At 46.7% G+C, this 23,960-nt stretch overlaps 1 protein-coding gene across 10 annotated transcripts in view; it reads right to left on the minus strand.

Moving 5' to 3' along the window:
* Nucleotides 1-23,960, minus strand: part of ppme1 (protein phosphatase methylesterase 1) — a 78,189-nt gene that overhangs the window by 9,643 nt on the left and 44,586 nt on the right. For all 10 annotated transcript variants that reach the window (XM_038819202.1, XM_038819203.1, XM_038819200.1 and 7 more), the window contains 4 exons: nucleotides 15,940-16,005; nucleotides 10,836-10,989; nucleotides 8,771-8,882; nucleotides 8,620-8,664 (listed from right to left, as the gene is read on the minus strand). In XM_038819202.1, coding sequence (XP_038675130.1) covers nucleotides 8,620-8,664; nucleotides 8,771-8,882; nucleotides 10,836-10,989; nucleotides 15,940-16,005 — 377 coding nt within the window. The remainder of the gene's footprint in view (nucleotides 1-8,619; nucleotides 8,665-8,770; nucleotides 8,883-10,835; nucleotides 10,990-15,939; nucleotides 16,006-23,960) is intronic.

Here is a 23,960-nt window from a genome sequence, read left to right on the forward strand (position 1 = left end):
CTCCTTACATATGCAAAAGGAACACCCTCGGATGCCATCAATAAGCTGGAGGAAATGGAAATGCAAGAAGTTCTCAACATTGATAATGAAGCTCCAGTTCTTCATTCAATGACTGATGGTGAAATAGCGGAAATGGTTCGGAATTAAGGCGATTGTGATCATGCTGAAAATATGGGACAGAATTATTGAAGGACTAGAACAGCGTGCACTCATAACGGAACAAGAAATCATGTAAGTTTATAAAATCAAAGAGAGATTGCTCTGACAAAAAACACTGTTAATGATGCAGAAGACACAAGAAACATTTAATAAAGCCACCCAGCGCAGTGCATCCTCATCCTTTTCCATGAAATCTGAATTTAAGACTCCTGGTGGCGGCCACAGAATGAGTATTTTATGTCATCTACTCTGGTAAGAGGTGCAGGAGTACATGTAGAAGGTGTTACTCCTCTGGTGTGGCTGGTGGATGGCTCCATGAACTAGGAGTTGGGCGAGAAGACTGAGCTGCTGGAACAGGGGAGTCTTCATGGTGCGCCAAGGAACAAGATGACGGAAAGCAAGGGGACTGTTCTGCCCACCCAGTGGTCAACAGAGCAGCTTGTTGAGTTCAGGCAGCAGAGGAAGGAGACCCTGGAAGACCTGGCCAAAGTAGTCAAGCCGATCAAAGCAGGAATCAAGAGAGTGGAGCAGAGGCTGGAGTCACAGGGCCAGGCAAACCAGAAAGTGGAGGAGGCGATGAGGGAGCACAAGGAGCAGTTGGCCTCGTTGGTGGCCAAGGTGAGAGTGATGCGGGAGACCCAGAAGAGGCTGAAGGAGGTGGAGAATCGTTCCAGAAAACAAAATCTTAGGATCGTGAGGATGCCCAAAGGCATCAAAGGTCGGCTCATACATGGGCAAAATGTTGCAGCAGTTGATGGGGGAGGGGGCCTTTGACCAGTCCCTGGAGGTCGACCGAGCGTACACGCCACTAATGAGGAGGCCGCAAGTGGGCAAGCCACCAAGGGTTGATGGTTGTGCGGCTGCATCGCTTTCTGGATAAGGAGAAGATCCTTCGTTGGGCAAGGCAGACAAGGAAGTGCACCTGGGAAGGGAACGAGCAGTGGGTGTGTCAGGACTTGAGGGCAGAACTGACAAAGAGGGCCAGGTTTAACCGGGTCAAGGCTGCCCTCTTTAAGAAGGGGGTGAAGTTTGGGGTGCTGTACCCAGCCCCTGACCAGGCTGGTCACGTGGAACATGAGGGAGCTGAATGGGCCGGTCAAATGGTCACTTGTGTTCGTGCACCTGAAGAGTCTGAAGGCAGACGTGGCCTTTTTGCAGGAGATGAACTTAAAGATAGGGGACTAGGCAAGGTTGAGGAAAGGATGGGTGGGGCAGGCGTTCCATTTGGGACAGGATATTAAGGCGAGGATGGGTTTGTAGTGGTGAGTGGGAAGCTGGAGGGGATGCCGATGGTCCCGGTAAATGTTTATGCCCCAAACTGGGATGATGTGCATTTCATGAGACAGGTGCTGGGGACTCGCAGCGGTTGTTCATTGGGGGGGTGAGTGCTAGATGGGCTGGAGTTTCCCAGGGTGGACAAGGAGTTGGTGCAGGGATTGGGGGTCTCAATCGGGTGAGGGAGGTGATCATAGAATTTACAGTGCAGAATGAGGCCCTTCGAGTCTGCACCAGCCCTTGGAAAGAGCACCCCAAGTCCACATCTCCACCCCATCTCCGTAACCCAGTAAACTCACCTAACCTTTTTGGACACGAAGGGCAATTTATCATTGCCAATCCACCTAACCTGCACATCTTTGAACTGTGGGAGGAAACCGGAACACCCGGAGGAAACCCACGCAGACACGGGGAGAACGTGCAGACTCCGCTCAGACAGTGACCCAAGCCGGGAAATCGAACCTGGGACCCTGGAGCAGTGAACCAACTGTGCTAATCACTGTGCTACCATGCCGTGATGCAGGCAAGGTAGGCCACAGGTCCGGATGGGTTTCTGGTGGAGTTTTATAAAATGTTCGGGGGGTACCTGGGGCCACTGCTGGGGAGGGCGTATAACGACGCTAGGGAGAGGGAGGGGACTCCATCCCCACACTATCGCAGGTTTCCATCTCCCTGATATTGAAAAAGGACAAGGTTCCAGAGCAGTGCGCGTCGTACTTCCCAATATTGGTACTGAACACAGACGGCAAGTTGTTGGCATTGCGAATAGAAGACTGCGTCCTGGGGCTGATAGGCGAGGACCAAACCGGTTTTATAAAAGGGAGGCATCTGTTGGGGAATGTGAGGAGGCTACTCAATGTAATTATGATGCCTTTGGAGGGGCAGGAAATGAAGGTGGTAGTAGCGATGGACACAGAGAAGCCTTTTGACCGGGTGGAGAGGATAACTGTGGGAGGTGCTAAGGCGGCTTGGATTCCAGCAGTGGTTTGTGGACTGGGCCAGGCTGCTGTGTCACAAGTGTGCGGACGAATGGAGTAAGTTCTGGATATTTTGGGCTGCATCGGGGGACGAGGCGGGGTGCCCGCTCTCCCCGTTGCTCTTTGCCTTGGCAATAGAGCCGCTGGCAATGGTGATTAGAGCGTCAAGGGACTGGAGAAAGATGGTGTTGTGGGGGGGGGGGGGGGGGGGGGTGCCAAGTACGGGCGGGGAAGATCCCGCGAGTCAGGGGGCTTTTTTGGAGCGGGAGCGAGGTAGGGGGCTGGCATTGCCGAACATAATGAACTACTACTGGTCGACGAACATCGCCATAGTTAGGAAATGGATGGTGGGGGAGGGGTTGGCAAGGGGACGGATGGTGGTGGCTTCTTGTAGGGGAACAAGCTTAAGGGCATTGTTTTTTTTTTTTTTTATAAATGTTTTTATTCAGTTTTCGTATTTTATAGTGAACAAATTACAAATTGTTAGGAGAGAGAAACAAAAAAAAACAGACAAAAACAAACACGCAAAAATTAACATACATATTTACAGGTAAGCATCTTCGTAGTAGTAACTGCGCCCCCCCCCCCCCCCCCCCCCCCCTCCCCCCTCAACATGTTTATTTAGCTTGGTTTTGGGCCTTAGCTAGCCATCGAACCCCCGTAACGAACCTGTAGCCCCCCCCCCTCCCGCTACCTTCCCCCGACTATTCTTCCTCTTGTACATTGGCCACAAATAGGTCCCGGAACAGTTGCATGAATGGCTCCCACGTTCTGTGGAAGCCGTCGTCCGACCCTCGGATGGCAAATTTGATTTTCTCCATTTGGAGAGATTCCGAGAGGTCGGACAGCCAGTCCGCAGCTCTGGGCGGTGCTGCTGACCGCCAGCCAAACAGGATTCTACGGCGGGCGATCAGGGAGGCAAAGGCAAGGGCATCCGCCCTCCTCCCCAGGAATAGATCTGGCTGTTCTGAAACCCCGAAGACCGCCACTATCGGGCATGGCTCCACCCTCACTCCCACCACTTTGGACATTACCTCGAAGAAGGCTGTCCAGTACTCCACGAGTCTGGGGCAAGACCAGAACATGTGGGCGTGGTTGGCCGGGCCTCTTTGGCACCGTTCACATCTGTCTTCCACCTCCGGGAAGAACCTACTCATACGGGTTCTTGTTAAGTGGGCTCTATGTACCACTTTTAGTTGCGTCAGGCTGAGCCTTGCGCACGTGGAGGTGGAGTTGACCCTATGCAGTGCTTCGCTCCAGAGTCCCCACCCGATCTCCATCCCCAGGTCGTCCTCCCATTTCCTCCTTGTTGCGTCCAGTACGGTGTCGTCCCTATCTACCAGTCGGTCATACATGTCACTACAATTCCCTTTCTCTAGGATACTTGCGTCCAGTAGGTCTTCCAGTAGTGTCTGTCGTGGCGGTTGTGGGTACGTCCTTGTCTCCTTTCGTAGGAAGTTTTTGAGCTGCAGGTACCGTAGCTCGTTCCCCCCAGCTAGCTGAAATTTCTCTGTCAGTTCGTCCAGTGTTGCGATCCTGTCGTCCGTGTATAGGTCCCTGACTGTCAGTGTCCCCCCGTCCTGCCTCCACCTTTTGAAGGTGGCGTCGGTCAGTGCTGGTTTGAACCTATGGTTGTTGCAGATGGGAGCCCTGTTCGACATTTTGGTCAGGCCAAGTTGCTGCCGCAGTTGGTTCCAGGATTGGAGGGTGGCTGTCACCACTGGGCTGCTGGAGTGTTTTTTGGGTGGGGATGGGAGTGCTGCCGTGGCGAGGGCCCGGAGGGAGGTTCCCATGCAGGAGGCCTCCTCCGCACGCACCCACTCAGCTTCTGGCTCCTGGATCCATCCCCTTACTCGCTCGGCTGTTGCTGCCCAGTGGTAGAATTGTAGATTCGGGAGGGCTAACCCTCCCCTGGTTTTTGTTTTTTGTAAGACCTTCTTTGGGATCCTAGCATTTTTACCCCCCCATACGAACGCCATGATGAGTTTGTCCAGCGCTTTGAAAAAGGCCTTGGGGATGTAGATCGGAATGGATCTAAACAGGAAGAGGAACCTGGGCAGTACGTTCATTTTGATCGTCTGAACTCTCCCCGCGAGGGAGAGCGGGAGTGTGTTCCATCTTTGCAGGTCCTTTTTAACTTCCTCCGTCAGGCTGGTGAGGTTCCATTTGTGGATCCCTTTCCAGTCATGGGCTATTTGGATCCCCAGGTAGCGGAATTTATTTCGGGCTTGTTTGAACGGCAGCCCCTTTAGTGCTGCCCCCCCCCCCCCCCCCTTGCGGGTGTAATGGGAAGATCTCACTTTTGCTCATGTTGAGTTTGTAGCCCGAGAAGGCTCCAAACTCTTTCAGGAGCGCGATGATTCCGTCCATGCTGCTTTGTGGGTCCGAGATATAGAGGAGCAGATCATCCGCATAGAGTGAGACTCTGTGCTCTCTACCTCCCCTTCGGATCCCCCTCCAATTTTTTGCTGCCCTGAGCGCGATTGCTAGCGGTTCGATTGCTAGTGCGAACAGCAGCGGGGACAGTGGGCATCCTTGTCTGGTGCCCCTGTGCAGCTGGAAGTATTGGGAGTTGGTATTGTTGGTCTGTACACTCGCCATGGGAGCGTTGTACAGGAGCTTTACCCAAGCGGTGAACCCTGTTCCAAGCCCGAACCGCTCCAGTACCTCTATGAGGTATATCCATTCGACTCTGTCGAAGGCCTTTTCTGCGTCCAGGGAGACGATCACCTCTTGTGTTCTCTCCCCGGAGGGGGTCATTATCACGTTCAGCAGGCGCCTGATGTTCGCGGTCAGCTGTCTACCTTTGACAAAGCCCGTCTGGTCCTCTGTGACCACCTCAGGTACACAGTCTTCTAGCCTTTTGGCTAGGATTTTGGCCAGTATTTTGGCGTCTGCATTCAGCAGAGATATGGGTCTGTATGACCCACATTCCGTTGGGTCTTTGTCTTTCTTAGGTATCAGCGAGATTGAGGCCTGTGCTAACGTGGGTGGCAACGTGCCCCTAGCTAGCGAGTCTGTGAACATCTCCCGCATGTGCGGGGCCAGCGCTGTCGCAAATTTTTTGTAGAAGTCCGCCGGGAATCCGTCCGGTCCCGGCGCCTTCCCCGCCTGCATGGAGCTAATGCTCTCCATGATCTCTCCCAGTGCTAGTGGTGCTTCCAGATCCCGTTTTCTGCCCTCTCCCACAACTGGTATGTTCAGTCCGTCAAGAAACCGGTTCATCCCAGCCTTCCCCGTTGGGGGCTCTGAGGTGTACAGCTCTTGGTAGAAGGCCTTGAAGGTTTTGTTAATCTTCTCTGGTTCTGTTTCCAACGTGCCTCTGGTATCTCTGATTTGCGCAATTTCTCTGCTGGCTGCCTGCTTTCTCAGCTGGTGGGCCAACAGGCGGCTGGCTTTGTCTCCGTGTCCGTATAGGGCCCCGCGTGCCTGGCGGAGTTGGTGTACTGCTTTCCTGGTGGAGAGCAGGTCAAAGTTCCTTTGTAATTCTTTTCTCTCCGCCAGGAGTTCTACAGTCGGGGCCTCGGAGTATTTATGGTCTACCTCCAGTATGGAGTCGACCAGCTTCTGCCTAGCCACCCTTTCCTCCCTATCTCTTTGCGCTTTGTAGGCTATGATTTCCCCTCTTAGTACGGCCTTAAGCGCTTCCCAGAACGTGGAGGGTGAGACCTCCCCGTTTTGGTTGATCTCAGTGTACTCCGCTATGGCCTGCGCTATCCTTTCGCTGAAGGCCTTGTCAGCTAGTAAGGCACCGTCCAACCTCCATTTGGGGCGCTGGGCCCTTCCCGTCTCTAGCCGCACATCCATGTAGTGTGGAGCGTGGTCTGATATCACAATTGCGGAGTATTCCACCTTGTCTATCTCTGGAAGCACCGTTTTCCCCACCACAAAGAAGTCAATTCTGGTGTACACGTTGTGTACTGGGGAGAAGAAAGAGAATTCTTTCTCCCCCGGGTGGGCGAATCTCCAGGGGTCTACTGCTCCCATCTGCTCCATATAGTGGCTGAGTTCCCTTGCCATGTTTGAGGTTTTCCCCGTTCTGGGGTTTGATCTGTCCGTCGTTGGGTCCTGTACACAGTTGAAGTCCCCCCCCATGATTAGTCGGTGCGTCGCTATGTCCGGGATTTCTGCCATGGTCTTTTGGATGAAGCTCGTGTCGTCCCAGTTGGGCGCGTACACGTTAACTAGAACTACCGGCGCCCCATCCAGGGCCCCGCTGACCATGACATACCGTCCCCCTGGGTCCGTAACCGTCTTTGTCGCCCTAAACATTGTCCTCTTGCCAATCAGGATCGCCACCCCCCTGGCCCTTGCCCCATAACAGGAATGATAGGTTTGTCCCACCCAGCCCTTTCTTACCCGCAGTTGGTCCTGCTCCCTCAAGTGCGTCTCTTGGAGGAAGACTATGTCGGCCCTCATGTTTCTAAGGTGGGTGAGGACTCTAGATCTCTTCACTGGGCCGTTAAGTCCCCTTACGTTCCAGGTGACTATTCTGGTGGGGGGCTTCTGCCCCCTTGCTCCTGTGGGGTTAACCATATTTGTCCGGTGGACGCGCCCCTGCCCTCTGGGGTTTCCCTATGTTAGGGGGCCGTCCAGGATGTCCACTATCACTGCTCTCCCCATGCGGTCGGGTCCCTGCGCTCCGGGGTTCCCCCTTGTCCCGGGGACACCCGCCATGGCCGTCCACTTTGTGTCCGCCACGCGGGTAGTCCCCTGCACTCCGGGGGGCCCCTTCACCCACAGACCGTACTGGGTGGGTGCTTGCAGCAGTTCCCTGTTTCGAGCCCTTGTCTGTGGCACTTTGTGGCCCTATTCCCTTACTGGCCTCTTTTGTCCCTTAAGGGCATTGTTAACAGTGCCTCTGCAGTTCTCGCCGGCCAAGCACTTTGTCAGATCAGTGGTGGTGAAGGCCTTGGAGGGTGTGGGGGCAGTGGAGGTAGCACTTGGGACTGGAGGGGGCCTTGGTCTGGGCCCCGCTGTGTTACAACCATATGTCAACACCAGGAGGGCTTGATGCGAAGATTCTGGGGTGGCGGCAGGCAGAGAATGAGCGATTCGGCGACCTGTTTATAGGGGGCAGATTTGCAAAGTTGGAGGACCTGAAGAAAGAGTATGATCTGCCCAGAGGGAATGGTTTTAAGTACCTGTATGTCTGGGACTTTGTGAGGAGAGAGGTGCCATCTTTTCCTGGGTTGCAGGATAAGGTACTGTCAAAGGCGATAAGGGAGGGGAAGGTGTCCAAGGTCTACAAGGAGTTGATGGACTGAGTGGGGGCGCTGGTGGGGAATATAAAGCGTAAGTGGGAGAAGGAGCTGGGAGGGGAGGTGGAGGCTGGGATGTGGGCTGAGGCCCGACCAGGGGGAGGGTGGCGGTGAATGCACCCTCGTAGTGTGCGAGGCTAAGCCTCATTTAGTTTAAGGTAATTCATAGAGCACAACGGTAGCGCAGATGAGTAGGTTTTTTTGATGGGATAGAGAATAGGAGTGGGTGGCGCGCGGGGAGGCCCATGAATCACGTCCACATGTTTTGGGCATGTCTGAAGCTAAAAGGGTTCTGGCAGGGGTTTGCGGACGTAATGCCCAAGGTGCTGGGGGGTGGCCGATGGCTTGGCCTTTGCCTCCCTGATAACCCGGAGACGGATCTTGCTGGGATGGAAGGACTCAGAGCCGCCAAAAGCGGGGGTGTGGGTGAGTGACCTGGCAGAATTCCGGAGGCTGGAGAAGGTCAACTTCGTCCTGAGGGGGTCGGTTGATGGGTTCGTTCACAGGATAGGAGAAGGGGGCGATGGTGGGGAGCGGTTGTTGGTTATTTACAATGTTGAACGATTTTTCTTCTGCCATGGTTTGTTTTTATGAAATTGCCCAAATAAAATATTAAAAAATAAATTTGAATTTAATTCCCGTAATGAATTTACTAAACCTTGCTTGACTTAAGTGGAATTAATTGTGGTTCAATATATATATCTTATTATTTAATGATTAAAAATATTGCACATTGAATTGTGGCAACTTGTTGAATTTGTAAATTAAATATAAATGAATTTTGTGCTTGGACTTGGGACCCATCCCTGTTGGATGAGCATTATATAGGTAATAACAGGTAGTCCAAAAGTCAGAACATTCTGGAATCTGAGACGCTTTTGGCCCCAAGCATTTTGGATAAGGGATGCCCAACCAGCACTACCAAATGACTAAGTCAATATTACTACCTTGCATTTGGCCAATTGTAAGATCTCGATCCAATCTGTCAACACCTGCAACAGGAAAATGCACTGTTAGATGGATTATTGAAATTAGTTAAGAGAAGATTTATAAACAGTTTTCAAATAGGAACCAAAGTTAGATTAAGAATATATATACCTGCTAGTAATAGTAGTTTTGGGATTGGGCAGCTGAGAAAGAGGTTCGATAGTCCTTTGAACCACCCCTCCCAGTACTTCTCAGTTTTGGACAGCTCAATACGCCATATGTACTGAAAAAATAAACATTAAATACCATTGCACAATTAGTCAGCCTAGAACTTTTAGCCAGAGAATGGAACAGAAATAATCCATTAAGCCGTAAACACAGCAAAAATGATGAATTCTCAGATAGTTTACTTGGGGTGGGGCGGTGGTAAACATATGTTTAACATGATTTACCAAAGCAACAATTTATGGGGTTATTGGGGAAAAGTGGAGGAAGTTGGAATAATTTGTTCAAAGATCTGACATGATGGACATGATTGTTTCTATGAAGGTACACTGGAGCTGGTTAAAAAGTAATTTGGGAGGTGCTGCTGTTGTATTTTCATTGAGGAAATAATAATAGAGTATAATACCATAACTATTGCATTGCCAAGGCTCCAAATGCCGACAGGGAATGAGCTTAGGTACCTGTAGTTGTGTGACTTTCTCCGCAAGGAGCCAAAAACATTCCCCAGAGACCTGGACACACATTTCTGGACACAATTACAGGGCTGGACTGGTAAGGAGATGAAGGGGGGGACAGGACTCCCACCACCAGGGCACTGGTGAGGTCACACCTGGAGTAATGTGCGCAGTTTTGGTGTTCTTACCCGAGGAAGGATGTTCTTGCTATGGAGGAAGTGCAGAGAATGTTTACCAGGCTGATTCCTGGGTTGGTGTGACTGTCATATGAGGAGAGACTAAGCCAGTTAGGACTATATTCATTGGATTTTGAAGAGTGAGAGGATCTCATAGAAACTTGTAAAATCCTAACAGGATTAGACAGGGTAGATTCAGAAAGAATGTTCCCGACGGTGGGGGAGTTCAGAACTCAGGGTCATATTTTGAGGATTAGGGGTAAACCTTTGGGATTGAGGCGAGAAGAAATTTTTTCATCCAGAGAATAGCAGATCTGTGAAATTTGCTACCACAGAAAGTAGGCAAATGTGTTGTGTAATTTCAATAAAGAATTAGATATAGTTCTTGGGTCTAAAGAGATATGGGGGAAGGGGGGGGGGGGAAGAGGAGGAAAGAGAGGCAGGATCAGGGTATCGAACTTGATGATCAGCCATGATCATAATGAATGGCAGGGCAGGCTCGAAGGGCTGAATGGCCTTCTCCTGCTTCTATTTTCTATGTTTGTTTATATGAAATGAACACAACCGGCAAGCGAGGGGAAGGATCCCAACAATATTTGTAAATATGTGGATAAAGCTGGGGCCAACCCCTGCCGCCAAGCGGTAGGAGCCCCAGTAAAAACCAGTCAAAATACTGTAAAAGTTAACACTACTGTAAAAATGTAAAATAGTATTGGGACCTCAGTCATGGTTATGGTGACAGCGAAGGGGTCATGTTTTCACATTTCTATTTTGTTACTTACTATTATCGTTGTTATATTGTTATTTATATGCAAAACACTGTTTTCTTATTCCAAATGCCAATAAAAATATATTTTTTAATAATAATATACCAGTAAGGATTTAATGTCTTCAGAGCGTCTGGAGGATTGAATGAAAGGTGTTGGCAGAAAGAGAAGTGGAGGAACAAAATACAAAGGGAGACAGAAGTATGACTCTGATCACCTCTAATTTAGGCTTAAACTGGAGGATTAAGCAGGACCAGTTAAATAATTTAAAAGAGAAAGTAATTGTGTTACATCAATGAGACCTGGAATCAAATCTGAACCCTTGATGAATGTTACTAAATATACGATTCTGTGAGAACACTACATGGCCACTTAAATAAATTTAGCAAGCTTTACATTTTAACATTTTTAATGCAAACTGAATTTAAAATGTGATTTGAAGAGTTAATCACTTACTGGGCATTTTTAATTTCCAGAAAAAACATGCAACTTTAATAACAGGAATATCTTTAGGTCCAAAAATAGCAAAAGATATAATCAGGAAAATAATTTTAAAAAACAGCTGACTAGATGCAGACATATTTCCACTTAAATTCAACAGCTGATTGCTTACTTCAGCTTTACTTTCTTTGATTTTTTGACTTGACTCAGGTTCTTTCTCCTTCTTTACTGTTCCTTCTTCTTCCTCCTCCTCCTCCTCCTCTTCGTGAATAGCAGTGTCCACAACAGAGTGGGAGCCCCCTGGAGTGTTGCTGTCATCCTCATGTCTGCAAATAAAACAATTCAGAATGGGCAAGTATGTACCTTTTCTGGAATTTGGATTATTTCCGCATGCAAGTTTCTTGTTATAGATTTATTAAAACTCTATTTGTAAACTAAATTTAGCTCCCATGGGTCAAATTCACAAGAGCAGTAGAATTGGAAGACATGGACTTAGAATCCAAAGGCCACATCTATCCAGATTGCTTGAAACAATGGACATTTGATCCCAGTGATCATCAACATCTATTGAGATTCCCTGATTAATTTGGGAACAGCAGGAATTCATTTCTAGGGGAATCCCATGGTAGTTAGTTTATTGATGTGGAGATGCCGGCGTTGGACTGGGGTGAGCACAGTAAGAAGTCTTACAACACCAGGTTAAAGTCCAACAGGTTTGTTACAAACACTGGGCGAAATTCTCCCAAAACGGGAGAAATCGTCAAACTGCCGTAAAACCCGGGCGGGTTTTACGGCATCGCGCCCCTTCCCGACGGGGGACCGATTCTGGTCCCCCGTCGGGGCTAGCAGCCCGACGTCGGAGGCTCCGACAAGTCGGGCTTAACGAAAATCGTTAAGCCCGCTTGTCGGACTTAGCGCCGGCTGACGCGTCATATGACGTCAGCCGCGCATGCGCAGGTGGGAAGACTCCACCCGCGCATGCGCGGGTGACGTCATCGCGTTTTTGCGCGAAATCCGCGCATGCGCGGTCCGGGTTGCCCCTCAGCCGCCCCGCGTATTGATACTGCGGGGCGGCGGAAGGACAAATAGTCCGCGGGCATCGGGCCCGCTGCCCGCGATCGGTGGGCACCGATCGCGGGCCCATGGCACCCTTGGCACGGCCGTGGTACTGCCGTGCCAATCGGTGCCATGGTTATTTTTTTCCAGGTGGTCACGACGTTTTTACGAACGGCAGGACCAGGTGTGTTTGCCGTTCGTAAAAAGGTCGTAAAGGGCTGGGACTTCGGCCCTTCTAACAGCTGTGAATCGCTGCCGGCCGTAAAAAAAACGGCGGCAGCGATTCGTGTCGGGATTTCGGCGGGGGGGGGGGCGGGAGAATAGCGGGAGGGCGTCAAAAAAGTCGGGAAGGCCCTCCCGCTATTCTCCCACCCGTCGTGGGGGGGGGAGAATTTCGCCCACTAGCTTTCGGAGCACTGCTCCTTCCTCATTCACCTGAGGAAGGAGCAGTGCTCCGAAAGCTAGTGTTTGTAACAAACCTGTTGGACTTTAACCTGGTGTTATAAGACTTATTACTGAGTTAGTTTATTGGCTGCCCGAAGGTCTATTAGGAAAGTCAGCGATCAAGCTGCTGGTTTCATCTGTAACCAAAAGAGAAATACAGTATGCAGGCTGGAGCTTTTGACCGGAGCTGAAAAAGGGAAGATAACATGAGAGGAACAAAGATCTCTTCAAGAAGAGGAAAACCAACAGTTCCAACAAAGGGCCCATCCGTGGTTCACTCAGGAAGTTAAGGATAGCAATTGGTTAAAAGAAGAGGCTTACAACGTTGCAAAAAGAAAAGTCGGATTAGGAGTCACAGAATGTACAGTGCAGAAGGAGGCCATTGCCCATCGAGTCTGCACCAGCCCTTGGAAAGAGGCCCCACGCCTCCACCCTATCCCCGTAACCCAGTTAACCCACCTAACCTTTTTGGATACTAAGGGCAATTTAGCTTGGCCAATCCACCTAGCCTTCACATCTTTGGACTGTGGGAGGAAACTGGAGCACCCGGAGGAAACCCACACAGACACTGGGTGAACGTGCAGACTCTGTACAGACAGTGACCCAAGCACCCTGGAGCTGTGAAGCACAGCCATCCCGTTGGGTCCTGTTTTCTACTCCTGCCCCTAATTCTTATGTTCTGAACTATAGGTTTTCTGTATTTCACAGAAATCAACTGGACCAAAATATGATGACCAAATATTTATCACCATTGACCCGACACAACAGCATCATCTCAATTGTTTCATTGTGGTGAACTGGAAAGAGGGATTTATGATAGGTTAATAAATCTAGTGGGAAAGTCACCCAAGCCACTTCTACACACTTCACAGCAACTAGTTACGAACCTTCAGACAGGAGTTTCAGACACAATACAATAAGCCAGAAGATACTGGACAGTTTCTCAAGTTGAACTAGAAACTGAGAGATCTGCTGGAACTAATTACTGCTGGATTTCTATTACCCCATTAGAGTACTGACTTGGAGCACTAAAAATTGGCTCATTATATTTATGAATCTGGTGTACAATGGAAAGTAATTTTACGAGACTTTGTGAAAACAATGGCACAAGGTACTAAATTGAGAGGTAGGACTCTAGGATCATTCTAGAGAACACAGATAAGCCCCTGTTATTTTAATACAGTACCAACTGCCCTCTTAACCAAGTTTTCCTACCCACTCTCCTTCACTCTCGATTCCTCTCTCCTTGCAAACTAGTATACCAACTTCAATCTCCCATATTCATGCTCATCTCTTCCACAACTTTCACTGTACCAAAACAGCCCGACACAAAGTCACGAGCGATATTCTGTGCATGTATGTGGTACATTTTCTCTCCTAAAACTATCTGCAACCTTTGGCATGGTTGATCACACCATTCTCCATCAATAACTCAACTGCACTCCCCATTTTCACTTATAACTACAGCCCTTCAGCATTGACCTTTACACCCAGAGTTCCCCATGAGTTCACCCTCTTCTTATTTGGTAGATAATTGGTTTATTGAAAACTCATCATGGCAGCAGGCAGTGAATTGTGACAAAGATGCAAATAAACAAGTAATCATAATTGTTAACAGTCACAGGCAATTAAAATAAAGTATAAAATAATAAAGGGTTCCACAATTATGAAAATTTCAATGAGCAGATAATTACAACAGGTCTTTCACATCTATATGCCTTCTTGACAATAGCATCTGCTAAGATGGAGTCTACTTCCATAAGCAAGCAATGACATCCAGCTGCATCTCTCCTCCTCCTCTCTTGGCCCCTCAACTGTTTATATGCTGTTGATTTTTGTTAAACTGCAGAGCTGCAGTTAAACATGGAGAAGATAATTTTTTTTTCTTAAAAACAAAATTAATTCAGAGTACCCATTCATTTTTTCCCCAATTAAGGGGCAATTAAGCACGGCCAATCCACCTACCCTGTACATCTTTGGGTTGTGGGGCCGAAACCCACGCAAACACGGGGAGAATGTGCAAACTCCACACGGACAGTGACCCAGAACATAAGAACTAGGAGCAGGAATAGGCCATCTGGCCCCTCGAGCCTGCTCCACCATTCAATGAGGTCATGGCTGATATTTTGTGGACTCAGCTCCACTTTCCAGCCCGAACACCATAACCCTTAATCCCTTTATTCTTGAAAAACTATCTATCTTTACCTTAAAAACATTTAATGAGGGAGCCTCAACTGCTTCACTGGGCAAGGAATTCCATAGATTCACAACCCTTTGGGTGAAGAAGTTCCTCCTTAACTCAGTCCTAAATCTACTTCCCCTTATTTTGAGGCTATGCCCCATAGTTCTGCTTTCACCTGCCAGTGGAAACAACCTGCCCGCATCTATCCTATCTGTTCCCTTCATAATTTTATATGTTTCCGTAAGATCCCCCCTCATCCTTCTAAATTCCAACGAGTACAGTCCCAGTCTACTCAACCTCTCCTCGTAATCCAACCCCTTCAGCTCTGAGATTAACCTAGTGAATCTCCTCTGCACACCCTCCAGTGCCAGTACATCCTTTCTCAAGTAAGGAGACCAAAACTGAACGCAATACTCCAGGTGTGGCCTCACTAACACCTTATACAATTGCAGCATGACCTCCCTAGTCTTAAACTCAATCCCTGTAGCAATGAAGGACAAAATTCCATTTGCCGCCTTAATCACCTGTTGCATCTGTAAATCAACTTTCTGTGACTCATGCACTAGCACACCCAGGTCTCTCTGCACAGCAGCATGCTTTAATATTTTATCATTTAAATAATAATCCCGTTTGCTGTTATTCCTACCAAAATGGATAACGTCACATTTGTCAACATTGTATTCCATCTGCCAGACCCTAGCCCATTCACTTAACCTATCCAAATCCCTCTGCAGACTTCCAGTATCCTCTGCACTTTTCGCTTCACCACTCATCTTAGTGTCATCTGCAAACTTGGACACATTGCCCTTGGTCCCCAACTCCAAATCATCGATGTAAATTGTGAACCCAACACGGATCCCTGAGGGACACCACTAGCTACTGATTGCCAACCAGAGAAACACCCATTAATCGCCACTCTTTGCTTTCTATTAATTAACCAATTCTCTATCCATGCTACTACTTTACCCTTAATGCCATGCATCCGTATCTTTTGCAGCAACCTTTTGTGTGGCACCTTGTCAAAGGCTTTCTGGAAATCCAGATATACCACATTCATTGGCTCCCCGTTATCTACTGCACTGGTAATGTCCTCAAAAAATTCCACTAAATTAGTTAGGCACGACCTGCCCTTTATGAACCTATGCTGCGTCTGCCCAATGGGCCAATTTCTATCCAGATGCCTCGCTATTTCTTCCTTGATGATAAATTCCAGCATCTTCCCTACTACCGAAGGTAAGCTCACTGGCCTATAATTACCTGCTCTCTGCCTACCTCCTTTTTAAACAGTGGTGTCACGTTTGCTAATTTCCAATCCACCGGGACCAACCCAGAGTCTAGTGAATCTCGGTAAATTATCACTAGTGCATTTGCAATTTCCCTAGCCATCTCTTTCAGCACTCTGGGATGCATTCCATCAGGGCCTGAAGACTTGTCTACCTTTAGCCCCATTAGCTTGCCCATCACTACCTCCTTAGTGATAACAATCCTCTCAAGGTCCACATAAAATACCACACAGAATTAAAGGTTCCTTGTGACCAGGCAAATTTATTTTCCTGCTAATACTAGCCAGAGACTATGTTAATAAGTAACTTACAGTTTTACTTGACCAACCATGGAGACTTTTGCTGATTCTATATTTCGTATTTGACCACTTTTCACGCTGTAAAAAAGATGGAAACCTGAATAGAGCAGTTCTTATTTACAATGAGTCACATACACATCATTAGCTTAACATATTTATCAGTCAAATGGTCTTGATTATTCCCAAAGCAACATAGAAGGGACAGAATTGGATAAATAAGAATTCACCAAAAAATAAACACAAAGCACCAACACAGTTTTGGTCTCCTTATCTGAACAAGGATGTTCTTGCTATAGGGGAGTGCAGTGAAGGCATACCAGACTGATTCCTGGGATGGCGAGACTGACAGAGATTGAGTCGGTTCAGATTATATTCGTTGGAGTTCAGAAGAGTGAGGGGGAGGAAGATCTCATAGAAATTCTAACATGACTAGACAGGGTAGAAGGAAGGATGTTCCCGATGGCAGTGGAGTCCAGAACCAAGAGTTCCAGTCTAAGGATAAGGGGTAAACAATTTAGGACTGAGATTAGGAGAAACTTCTTCACCCAGAGAGTGGTGAGCCTGTGAAATTTGCTACCACAGAAAGCCGTTGCATTTTCAAGAAGGAGTTAGATATTTGGGGGCTAAAAGGATCAAAGGATATGGGGAGGGAATGTGAGGCCAGGATACTGAGTTGGATGATTAGCCATGATAATGATTGGTGGAGCAGACTTGATGGGCCGAATGGCCTACTCTTGCCCTTATTTTCTGTGTAATTTGACTGTTAAACCTCCAAAACTGAAGGAGCGGGGATTGTATTTTTGAAGGCACATAATGTGCTGGTACTGGCCTATACAAAGCAATGAAGATTAATCTATTTTGATCTAACTGGTCTGAACAGGGCAATAATGGGGCCGCTATACATAGGTTAAGCATCCACAGACTAAGGAGGGAAAAAAGTGAATGAGTCGCTGCTGCTGATGATCCTTTCGATTGGAGAACAGCTTAAGCACCCTCAGACTAAGTAGGGAAACACGAGCAAGAGTTGCTGTTATGGATCATACCTCCAAATGGGAGAATATGCACCTTTCAGGAATCTTTTGTAACAATGGACTGGCTTCAGCTATTGTCCCTGATATTCATTGTCTAACTTCAAATTTGATCACTTGGGCAAGGTGCCATCTTGATGGCATTGTATGTCAAGCATGAGTCACCATTTTCTGAGGAGGGGAGAAAATGGAGGATAGGGTGTGGGAAGCACCATCAATTCATTCGGAGAAATCTTGAGATCTCTCAAATGTCAAAACTGCTAAAATCAGTGCTATTGTGTGGATGCTACCTGATGAGGTTAGAAGTTGAAGCCTATCCCAAGTGGTCCTAATTGAACAACTTGTTAGGCCACTTCAACGCCATCAGCTCCTCCATCTGGGGATTTCCAGCTTGCATCAGCCCTTCCCCCCCCACCTGCTGCAGCAAAGGCTCAGCCAACTCTCACTGTTTTCTGCTGGATCCGATAGCCAGCAGACATACCACTCCCGGGGGAAACTACTCCAACATTCACCTATGCCTTTTCATCAAAATTCCACCCAGTATCGGATATAAAGAGATCTTTTCTGTGCCTTTAAGCGGGAGCTGCCTTGTGTGTGACTGCTCACTCCATGGTCACAACCGGAAATCTTGTTAGGCCACTTCAAATGGCATGTGAGTGAACCACTTACATGGGAGGGTGGAGTTAGATATATACCATTTAGAGCAAGATTGACAGGTTTTGTTCCTAAAGAACATTACTGAACAAGTGGGTTTTTCTGACAATCTGTTAGTTTCATCATATTGATGCTGGCTTTTTAAAAAAAAAATCCAAATTAAAATTCTCAAACTGCCATTACAGCTCATATTCTCTGAATTTTCAATCGAGTAACATAACCAATACACTACTATAATCCAATATCAGCAATTTTATTCTGATTATACATTAGTTTCATACAACAAAAATAAACATTCCAATTTTTTATGGACATATGAAATGCTAAGCATCTTAAATCTTCCCATTTGTGGCCTGCTGTCTCACTATTCTAATTATATTATTTCTACTTCTAATCTATTTCTAACACACTCTAATGAACTGCTTGAATATACAAGTTTTAAAAATCAGTGGCTTCATGTTGCCAAAGAGATCAGCTCCAAAATATGAGATTTGACGAATCCAATGTTGTTGTTTGACACAGTGCTCAATTAAGTTTTAAATCACAATCCAAAACTAAATATGTTATTACTATTTTATCAATACTTCTTTAGAAAATATTAATGCTAACCAGATGTGTTTTAAAATGTGGTTAAATGTTACCATGAGCCAATAAAACAAAAACAAAACCTGATGAAACACTAATGGCTCTTTCAGTGGCTGAGGTATAGAATATAAAAGTAAGGATATAATGTTGGAATTGTATAAAACACTGGTGAGGCCACAACTGGAGTATTGTGTGCAATTCTGGTCACCACGGGAAGGCTGTAATTACTCTTGAGAGAGTGCAGAAGAGGTTTACAAGAATGTTGCCAGGGCTAGAAAAGTGTGGCTACGAGGAGAGATTGGATAGGTTGGGATTATTTTCCTTGGAACAAAGAAGGCTGAGGGGTGACTTAATTGAGGTGCACAAAATCATGAAGGGAAGAGATAGAGTGGACAGGATAAAATTGTTTCCCCTCGGTGGAGAATTTATAGAACCAGGACATATAGGTTCAAGATAAGTGGCAGAATGTCTAGAGGGGACACGAGGAAGAACTTTTTTACGCAGAGGGTAGTGGGAGTCTGGAATTCGCTGCCTGAGCTGGTGGTGGAGGCAGCGACCTACACTCTTAAAAAGTACCTAGATCTGCAACTTTTAAAATAAATTTAGAGTACCCAATTCATGTTTTCCAATTAAGGGGCCATTTAGCGTGGCCAATCCACCTACCCTGCACATCTTTGGGCTGTAGGGGCGAGATCCACGCAAACACGGGGAGAATGTGCAAACTCCACACAGTGACCCAGAGCCGGGATTGAACCTGGGACCTCAGCGCCGTGAGGCAGCAGGGCTAACCCATTGTGCCACCGTGCTGCCCCCTCGATCTGCAACTTAAGTGCTGTAAGCTACAGGGCTATAGAGCTAGAAAGGGCACCTGGGTGTCCTCGGGATGGCATGGATAAGGTGGGCTGAATGGCCTCCTTCTGTGCTGTAACTGGTTCTATGGCTATTATGGAGCCTGGAAGTCTTATTTGAATGTGTTAAAAGTTTGATTTTTTTCTTTCTTCTATAGCAGACAAATTTCTTCAAAGTTTCACGTGCAGGGGTGGCACGGTGGCGCAGAGGACTCGGGTTCCCTCCCAGCCGATTTGGAGTTTGCACATTTTCCCAGTGTCTGCGTGGGCCTCACCCCACAACCCAAAGATGTGCAGGATCGGTGGATTGGCCACGCTAAATTGCCCCCAAAAGGTTTTTTTTTTACAGTTTCACGAGTGTACACACATATCACATGTAAATGCATCATGCATTATTTTGTTATACTTAAAATACAGATATGAACCTCAAAAAGTGTGTAATTCTTCACTAATTTGAAGGTGTGTTATTTTCTTTGCTTTAGAAAAAAAAGCAAAGCAACTTACAATGTTAAAAAATATGCTTTGTAATGAAATGATATAACACCAAATACTGTGGCTTTTCTGCGAATTTTTTCTGCTTTACTGAAGGATAATTAAATTTAATGAGAAAAAAAATCAAATTGCATTAAACTTAATTTCAACAGCCATGGTCCTTTCCTAGGCCCAACAGAGAAAGGTTATTGAAAATCATAAGAGTCATAGAATTTACAGTGCAGAAGGAGGCCGTTCGGCCTGTCGAGTCTGCACCGGCCCTTAGAAAGAGCACCCCACCCAAGCCAACAACTCCACCGTATCCGCCTAACCCTGTAACCCCACCCAACCTTTTTGGACACCCAAGAGGCAATTTAGCATGGCCAATCCACCTAACCTGCACACATTTGGACTGTGGGAGGAAACTGGAGCACCCGGAGGAAACCCACGCAGACACAGGGCGAATGTGCAGACTCCGCACAGACAGTGACCCAAGCCATGAATCAAACCTGGGACCCTGGCGATGTGAAGCAACTGTGCTAACCACTATGCTTCCGTGCTGCCCCATAATGTAGAACAGAAAATGCTGGAAAGGCATACCAGGTCAATCAACATCTGTGGAGAAAAGGCAATATTTCAGATTGATGACAGGTTGCTAGAAATTTCTCTTTTTCTCTGTCTCCACAGATACTGCCAGAACTGATCATTTTGAGCATTTTCTGTTTCTATTTCACCTTTGTAGAATTCGCAGTTTTTGGCTTTTGTGTCACTTACAAGATTTATTTTGACAAACCAAAGTGATTAGAATGTGTTACGTTTTATTCAAATTGTTCTGCATATACGGAGAATTGAACAAGCCCGCAATTCAACTGAAATCAAAGTCAAAATGGAAAAACTGTAATTATCAGAAACCTGGGACTATAATGAAGATGAGGAGATGGATTTTGAGAGTAAAAACCAGAACGACTTTAGGACAAGATTTCTATACTCAATTTTTTAAAGTCTTAGTGAATACAGGAGATTCTGTAAAGTATGGCCAGATATGTTTCACATATATACAGGAGATTCTGTAAAGTATGGCCATATAGGGATGCATGTTTAAATACTCTAGGTCATGTCGGCATAAGGAAGGGGGAGGTTTTGGGTATTCTAAAAGGAATTAAGGTGGACTAGTCCCCAGGACCGGATGGGATCTTTCCCAGGTTACTGAGGGAAGCGAGGGTCGAAATAGCTGGGGCCTTAACAGATATCTTTGCAGCATCCTTGAGCACGGGTGAGGTCCCGGAGGACTGGAGAATTGCTAATGTTGTCCCGTTGTTTAAGAAGGGTAGCAGAGATAATCCAGGAAATTATAGACCTGTGAGCTTGACGTCAGTGGTAGGCAAACTGTTGGAGAAGATACTGAGGGATAGGATCTATTCACATTTGGAAGAAAATAGACTTATCAGTGATAGGCAGCATGGTTTTGTGCAGGGAAGGTCATGTCTTACAAACCTAATAGAATTCTTTGAGGAAGTGGCAAAGTTAATTGATGAGGGAAGGGCTGTAGATGTCATATACATGGACTTCAGTAAAGCATTTGATAAAGTTTCCCATGGCAGGTTGATGGAAAAAGTGAAGTCATATGGGGTTCAGGGTGTACTAGCTAGATGGTTAAAGAACTGGCTGGGCAACAGGAGACAGAGAGTAGTGGTGGAAGGGAGTGTCTCAAAATGGAGAAAGGTGACTAGTGGTGTTACACAGGGATCCGTGCTCGGACCACTGTTGTTTGTGATATACATAAATGATCTGGACGAAGGTATAAAAGTGGTCTGATGAGCAAGTTTGCAGATGATACTAAAATTGGTGGAGTTGCAGATAGCGAGGCGGACTGTCAGAGAATACAGCAAAATATAGATAGATTGGAGAGTTGGGCAGAGAAATGGCAGATGGAGTTCAATCCAGGCAAATGCGAGGTGATGCATTTTGGAAGATCTAACTCAAGAGCAGACTATATGGTCAATGGAAGAGTCCTGGGGAAAATTGATGTACAGAGAGATCTGGGAGTTCAGGTCCATTGTACCCTGAAGGTGGCAACGCAGGTCGAGAGTGGTCAAGAAGGCATACAGCATGCTTGCCTTCATCGGACGGGGTACTGAGTACAAGAGTCGGCAGGTCATGTTACAGTTGTATCGGACTTTGGTTAGGCCACATTTGGAATACTGCGTGCAGTTCTGGTCGCCACGTTACCAGAAGGATGTGGATGCTTTAGAAAGGGTGCAGAGGAGGTTCACCAGGATGTTGCCTGGTATGGAGGGTGCTAGCTATGAAGAAAGGTTGAGTAGATCAGGATTGTTTTCATTGGAAAGACGGAGGTTGAGGGGAGACCTGATTGAGGTCTACAAAATTATGAGAGGTATGGACAGGATGGATAGCAACAAACTTTTTCCAAGAGTGGGGGTGTCAATTACAAGGTGAGAGGGGGAAAGTTTAAGGGAGATATGCGTGGAAAGTTTTTTACGCAGAGGGTGGTGGGTGCCTGGAATGCTTTGCCAGCGGAGGTGGTAGAGGCGGGCACGATAGCATCATTTAAGATGCATCTGGACAGATATATAAACGGGTGGGGAACAGAGGGAAGTAGACCTTGGAAAATAGGCAACAGGTTTAGATAAAGGATCTAGATCGGCGCAGGCTGGGAGGGCCGAAGGGCCTGTTCCTGTGCTGTAATTTTCTTTGTTTGTTCTATATGTTTCACATATATACAGGAGATTCTATAAAGTATGGTCATATATGTTTCACATATATACAGGAGATTCTGTAAAGTATGGCCATATATGTTTCACATATATACAGGAGATTCTGTAAAGTATGGCCATATATGTTTCACATATATACAGGAGATTCTGTAAAGTATGGCCATATATGTTTCACATATATACCTTACGTTTAGCAGAGGAACTTCAGAAGCAGTCACCAGAGGTTTTACACAGGATGATACTTTGATTCAGAGAACATATCAGCCCAAGGACCAAAGGAAAGAAGTCAGTTTTTGTGAGGGACATGAAGAATCCAGTGTAAGTTTGTAGAATCATACAGAAAGTAACTTTATTTACAACATTATATACACTGCAACAGTAGCTCACTACTGGTTCCCTCTAGCCGGTACCACACGGGCCAGCTCTTTGAACAGCTGCACTGCTAACAATTGCTCCACCCCCCTCATTGGGAGCTCATATTCCCCAAAATACATCATGGGGGAACCCCTGCAGGCGCTGCCAGTCTTGTACCAGGACCTCCTCAAAGTCTGGAGCATGGTCACCACGCGCACCACCTCTCCGCTGTCAAGAGTAGTGGCCATTGTTAGAGATTCTAGTACCCCTATAACTCACATTAATAGCAGTGAAAAGGTCACTGTTTATCATTTTAAATATAAATATTAGAAATTATTTTTTAAATTCCTACTGTTCAGTACTTTATACCCATGCTTTGTTTGAAAGCTCTATGGTTGAGTTAAGAGTTCAATAGGAGGTTTCAAACGAGAGCTGGCTTTATATTTGAAAGTGAAGAACATAGAGGGCTACAGAGATAGGGCTGGGGAATGGGACTAGCTAGGTTGCTGTTTTGGGAACCGGTGCAGACACAATGGACCGAATGGCCTCCTTCTGTGCTGTAAATGACAAACAAACAAGTACAATTTTAATGATGGAAGTACCATGGACTGCTCTTGGGAACAACTGTTGGTTCAGGAGTATTGTAAGCTTTTAAGCCAGAATTCCTGGATGAGCAGTTAATGAAGAGCGCATGAAGCTGGCTGAATATATAAGCCTTGCACTTCTCAGCATCCTCAGGTTTTTATAGATGCACATGTTCCTCCACTTCCACATCTTCTTCTGCGACAATTAATTAGCCCTCCTGATGGAAAAAATGTGCAGTCAACAACTCCCTGAAGATTCGCCAAGAGCTGTAAAGCAGGAAACATATATACCTAGATTACAGTGGAAATGCTGCTCCTGGAGGGGTTATGTCTGTTCTGTCAGAGATCAAGTGGAGTCATGACAGTGATTTTATCCCATATGTGCATCTGTGCTTGGGTTCCTGAGAGGCAATGTCAGCCAAGTTTGGAGAGAATAGTCTTTGCACCCAAGCAGTCAGCCTCTGATCCAATTCTTGGGTGCAAGAAAATAAATTTGAGAATGGTGCGGCATAAAGGCATCATCTCAGCTATCACAAAGTCCAGTACAAACCTGCATGAGGCATTGTAGGTGTCCACAAAACAACTGAATGTTTGCCTACTGGAGCAGGCAAGGAATGTGTTTCCCACTTGGGGGTGAATGGACAATCTTACAAAACCCCAAACCCCATTTTCCTCCTTCATGGCATCCATAGGAAAAGATATGAAGTCAAAGACTTTGAAGTCTAGCGAATGCAGACCTGAAACAGTGATTGGCTGATGTGGCAGATGCCATTT

The sequence above is a fragment of the Scyliorhinus canicula genome, chromosome 14 (assembly GCF_902713615.1).
Source record: "Scyliorhinus canicula chromosome 14, sScyCan1.1, whole genome shotgun sequence".
NCBI classification, from domain to species: domain Eukaryota; kingdom Metazoa; phylum Chordata; class Chondrichthyes; order Carcharhiniformes; family Scyliorhinidae; genus Scyliorhinus; species Scyliorhinus canicula.